Genomic DNA, 6,000 nt, shown 5'->3' with positions numbered 1-6,000 from the left:
CAGATACTTACCACTACTGAGGTAAGTATTCAGGGCCTTTAATAGTACATATCTGGACAAACGTTATGCCCCACCCTACCTTCAGATATATACATACATTCAGACCTATAACAGAGATGTGAGACTAGGAAAGCAGGGCAGGCGTGAGCTATGGTTTGCACTGGTAACAGTCTGTTACCATTGGTGACATTTCGGATACCTGCCCTGACTTTAGGAGTCACATCTCCAGCAGCCTTGTATGAAGGCGTGTCCTGATCTGGGGCTGGTGATGTAGAGCTGATGCTGACATATAGGATGCAGCACTACGCCTTGGCTATATCCCGACTAGCAGCAGCAATCCCCTCTTAGCCCTGTAGTTGGAGCCCCCTCCTCCTCCTCTTCCTTCTGCTCGCATCACAGTGACCTCCCCCTCTTCCCCGCTGCAATCTGATTCCTCTCTCCTCCCCCTGGGGGTTGGTGGTGGATCTGCCGCGATCTCCGGCTTCAGTAGTGACCGCCCGGTGTGCTCCTGTCTTGTTCCCCGGCTCCCGTCACCCGATGGGCTTGTCCCCTAGTGCTAGACTGTCCGCCTGGGAGCTCCTCTGAGAGCCGCCGCCTTCCGTCCCCCAGCCGGGCAACCATGAGGTCGACGTTTCGGAGATTCCTGCGGATCTCTAACCGCTCCATCTTCGCCTTCATTTTCTTCTTCTCGCTGTCCTCCTCCTGCCTTTACTTCATCTATGTGGCCCCCGGCATTGGTAAGTGGGGTCTGCCTGCATGTCTAGGGTGGGGAGAGTATTGCACTTGCAACAGGGCCCTGCCTGCCACTCCTTGCCAAACCCGGAGCACAGATCGCATGATGACAATGAGGTGGCTGCCCATATCTAGCGCTGGCATGTCATTTGGGAACCTCCGATGGCTTGTGTTACCAGGGAACCCGCTTCTGTATGGACACTAGATGGTTATTTTATTATAGTCATCATCATCATCATCTTCCCATTCATTGCTGGGATCAGGCATGTGACAGGGAGATGCCTAGAAATAAAAGGATACATTATCAGACGCTGACAGCATTATACATTGATTTGTGCTATTTAATCAGCCATGATCTCTAGGGCAGTCAGTCTCCTAATGCATTTCTGCTGATTTTAATGTTTGCCACAACAGGGTGCACATCAAGGTGAAAAAGTGTCAGTGAGGGTCATTCATTATGCAAAGCATACTGGAAGTGATGGAGCAGTTGCCCTGGGCAACATGGCAGAACCTCTCCTTCATCCAAAAGCTGAATGGGTTGCTATGGACAACGCTCCTATTTCTGGCTTCAGTTTTATGTACAGCTATGTTGAATTATTAAGCCTGCTCTATCAGTTTAGATACAGATGAGGTGTTGGGAGTCACTGGAGGCCATGAGCACTTATAAAACTTATAAAATCTCCCTTTGTTAGATATTGTGGCATGCTGATTTTTCTATTATCTAATCTACAAGTATCGAAATGACTCAACTTTGCAATGGAGCCTCATTTAAATTTGTGGATTGTTCATTTCTCGTGACGCGCAAGATCATCATTTACTAGAATATATGCAGGTATTCTTTGGCTATGCCAACTTTCCAGATTAATTTAGTACTTAGTAATACAGTTACAGTTTTTGCAATGGTTTTTATAATCCGCATTCTTTAGGTTGAATGGAAGCAAGTTATGAAAATTACCGGTAGTTGTTTATCTTTTACCAAATATACCATTTTTTTTCCAGCAAAGCAGTGGTCAGAAATTACTTTTGGGGTGATTATTTGAATGAGAGCAACTAGATGTAAAGCCTGCTACACAAATCCAATCCAATGATTGGCCAGTTTACCACTACATATGAAATGTGTTCATAGTATTCAAAATTAGGGATGATCTTTTGAACTCGGAATGGGGCTTCAAATGATTTATATCAGAATCAGATTCTTTAGACATGTGGACTCTTTTTAAAGGGACACTGTAGGGGGGTCAGGGGAAAATTAGTTGAACTTACCCGGGGCCTCTAATGGTCCCCCACAGACATCCTGTGCCCGCGCAGCCAATCACCGATGCTCCGCCTCCGGTTCACTTCTGGAATTTCAGACTTAAAAGTCTGAAAACCACTGCTCCTGGTTTGCCGTGTCCTCACTCCCGCTGATGACACCAGGAGCATACTGCGCAGGCCCAATATGGTCTGTGCCTGCGCCGTGCGCTCCTGGTGAAATCAGGCGAAGCGGGGACACGGCAACGCAGGCACAGTGGTTTTCAGACTTTTTAAAGTCTGAAATTCCAGAAGTGAACCAGAGGCGGGGCTGAAGCATTGGTGAGTGGCTACGCGTGCACAGGATGCCTGCGGGGGATCATTAGAAGCCCCGGGTAACTTCAGCTCATCCCCCCCCCCCTACAGTACCCCTTTAACTCGCTCTTGTCGCTGCCACTGCACTCCATGTTGCGTTCCAGTATCGGAGAGCTGGAGCGTGACATGAAGGGCAGCAGCCAGAGGCCGCAACAAGGGTAAGTTCTACATATGTAAAGATTCAGGTTCTGATCCAAAGCATTCTACACCATTTTGAATTTGAATGCGAATCCTGTTGACCCTCATGCTTTATGGAGGTGGTATAATTGGCCAAACAATTTGATGTTTATACCAGGCTTGAGCCTTTCAGGGTGACTTTCAAAAGATCTGCTCCATCCCCACCCCTCATCAGCTCCACCAAATGCATTTGAAAAATAGCCAGTAAACCCCCTATACAAACACCATATCTGTTGGCGTTTTTAAATATGGTCCATGTGAACTTGGCTAAAAAAGTTTTTGCCTTAAGGCTGGTTTCACAGTGGGACGTTACAGGCGCACGTTAGAGCAGCCTGTAACGCAGCCCACCGCACAGTAATGAAAAATCAATGGGGCTGTTCACAGTGCGGACGTTGCATTACATTGTAACGCTGCGTCACAAGACAACGTACTGCATGCAGTACTTTGGACGCGGCTGAGCCGCGTTAGACTGCTTGCACATGCTCAGTAATGTGGGGGAGGAGCGGAGAGCGGCCAGGCACATGGCTAATTATTATGCACTGCACGTTATGACGTGCAGTGTTTACTTCCTGTAGCAGCCGCTCTGTGCGGCGATTGGCCGGCGGGACCACGTGATGCCGCATGCGCACAAGAGTACGCATCACGGACGCCAGAGTGAGCTGCACAACGCAGCTCACTCTGACGTCCAGATCCAGCACCACCAGGCGTTGAGTTAGGGGGACGTTATGCGACCTTAACGCCCCCTCTAACGCAACGTCCTGGTGTGAAATTAGCCTTAATAGAAGGGGCAGGTTTATACTAGGCTACCAACATAACCTTAGGGAAGATACAATTTTGTTTGCTGAACCGGCAGTAAATTTGGACGCAGCCCATCAGTTTTATTAAAGCCAACAAGCCTCATTTGTAAGGCATGTGAAGGAAAATTGTCTGTCAGCCATGTGTAGAAATGACTTCCTCTTATTTTCTTGTATTCTGTTGGAAGAAGTGGAAGGAAAATTGTATTGGTTGTTATGGGTAACAAAGAGTGAGGAAACAATTTTCCAGTGCTAGATAAATGAGGCCCAGTGACATTAGTGAGAAGGCTTCTTATTTATACATTAATGTCACTCTCAGACGTCATCCATTGCTTTCCTACTAATACTGTAAAGTGCTTTTCGGTTTCAGTCCAGGAAAGCTTCCTGAAGGCTCCTAATTAGAGGAGCTTGTAAATAATCTTTATTGTATAATTACGCAAAGCACTGAAAAGAGTGTCTGTTATTAGAGCACAAGCAAGCCTGGGAACTCAATATTCTGGCAATATTTTCCATGTCATGATTTCCTGATTTATTTATGTACTTACTCGAAATTCTAACAATGGAAATGGTGACTGGGAACTCTCCCTTTCGTTCGTAGGCATTCCTCACTTCATTTACCTTTTTTATGACAACCTAGTAAAAAAAAAATAGTTGGTGAAAATTGGCTTCTGTGGCTCTTGAAAGCCTGCGTTTGTAATAGTGAATGTTTAAATGATCACTTCCTGATCTGTTTGTCATGCAAATGCAACCTGTGTGACTCATTTGAAATGTCAGGAGAGTTTTGTTCTAAGCAAACTTGACGCCTGTTTCCTCATCTTTGTGGGCTGGTTTGTTGGATTTCCTTTTTGCATACAGTCTGTTAGCACGGCTAGCTTACAGCCACTTTACTTGTTTACAGAAGTGAAATAAGGAAACCAATTTTCACGGTTTTACTGTACTGTTAAAAGAACTTCAAATATCGACAAGGAACATTTTTTTTTTTTTTTTTCTTCCTTCACCTCTGAGTGCCTCATGCTGCTGAAGGCAGATAAGGATTGCACTAATATACATAACAATGCACTTTATCCATTATTTATAGCCAAGAAACCTGTAACTCTACAGGTCCTCTGCTATGATGCAGGACCTGATCTGCTGCATACTGCTATCACCTGATTCTTCATTGCCTCAAGCAAAGTGTATGTGATGTCATCAGAGTAGGATTTCCTCATGTGTTCCCATGACACTCACTCATTCACTTACGTTCTCTCTCTCCCTAAATTATTGATCGGGATCATTTTGGGTTCAAATCTAGTGCAAGTACGTTTGTCCCCCGTCAGCTTGGGAGGGAGTCAGGCAGCTAGCTCTTCTGGCCAGCAGTTCTGCAGGGTTTGTTTGTATGTAGCTTTAGCAATCCTAGGAAAGTCTCTGTGGTGTTAGATTCCTATGCTGCTAGTACTACTTTGGTTAGAAAAGCAGTGGTGCTAGTTACATTTAGGTCTCTTTCACACTAGATACTGAAGGCGGTGAATTCACTTCCTGTCTGCTGCTCCTGTGCACCTGCCTCTGCCATTCAGCTGCATGTACGGTAATTGCAGCCAGAAAGTGCTGGGGGCTGAATGCCGGTGTTGTGTCTGATTACGCTGCCTGCCTGATTTGTGCTGCCCCGCATGCGCAGTAGGAGACTGTGCGGCCACATTTCCTATAGAATGATGCTGCTGGAGATAAAATACGAAATATCTCCGCTCCCACACCTCTTACACTCCCCAAATTTTCAGGGTAGGGCGGGGACCCCCCGAACGGCCTCTATGCCAAATTGCAGCCCCCGAGACCCGCTGGTTCCCGAGATAGATTTCTGTAATCTATCCCCTGAACCAGCGCAGCTCGGGGGCTGCAATTTGGCATAGAGGTCGTTCGGGGGGTCCCCGCCCTACCCTGAAAATTTGGGGAGTGTAAGAGGTGTGGGAGCGGAGATTTTTCGTATTTTATCTCCAGCAGCATCATTAACTTCACACTGAGCATGCGTGCTACTCAGTGTGGAAGGGAGCTTCCGGGCAGCGCAATCAGACATTACACCGGGTTGGCTAAACTGTCCAACAACCTTGGAGTTCAGCCTCCTGTGTGAAAGAGGCCTCAAAGAAAACTGCAACAAAGAATGAAAATTAACTGTGGGGGTGAGCGGTATTACCTGTGGGGTTTGCTCCCCTAACCACACACACACACACACACACACACACACACACACACACACACACACACACACACACACACACACACACGCATAGAAGCTGTTATATTCTGCAGTAGAGCTTACACTATGCCGAATTTTGTAGTTTCCAGTGAAAACGCATGCTGGCCAGCGCTGCAATTCATGTTGGGATATGTAGTCCGTAGATATGAGTATATCATTGCATGCTGCATCTTTAGCAGATGTTCTGTGGTCTCTGTACCCACGCTGTGGTCTCTGTACCCACGCTGGTCTGATTCCTGATTCTCGGACATGGTGTTGTGTACATAGCTTAAAGGGATCCTTAAGTCACTTGCAAAAAAAAAGGTGTTTCACTTACCTGGGGCTCCTACCAGCCCTCTGCAGCGCAGGACGCTATTGCGGACGCCAAGGCGAGCAAGGATACGTGTTGCCAGGGCTACACAGACACAGTGGCCCGCCAACTCTTGAGTCAGCCAAAACAAAACTAACCCACGGTGGGGGACTGGA

General features: G+C 46.9%; 1 protein-coding gene across 1 annotated transcript in view; it reads left to right on the top strand.

Annotated features, from left to right (window-relative positions):
- Window positions 1–291: 291 nt before the first annotated feature.
- The window catches only part of B4GALT6 (beta-1,4-galactosyltransferase 6), a 167,276-nt gene continuing 161,567 nt past the window's right edge, over window positions 292–6,000 (top strand). The window contains exon 1 of the mRNA XM_068237309.1: window positions 292–737. Coding sequence (XP_068093410.1) covers window positions 620–737 — 118 coding nt within the window. The 5' untranslated portion in view covers window positions 292–619. The remainder of the gene's footprint in view (window positions 738–6,000) is intronic.

This window comes from Hyperolius riggenbachi, chromosome 5 (assembly GCF_040937935.1).
Source record: "Hyperolius riggenbachi isolate aHypRig1 chromosome 5, aHypRig1.pri, whole genome shotgun sequence".
NCBI lineage: Eukaryota > Metazoa > Chordata > Amphibia > Anura > Hyperoliidae > Hyperolius > Hyperolius riggenbachi.
This window is presented reverse-complemented; position numbering and strand designations above follow the sequence as displayed.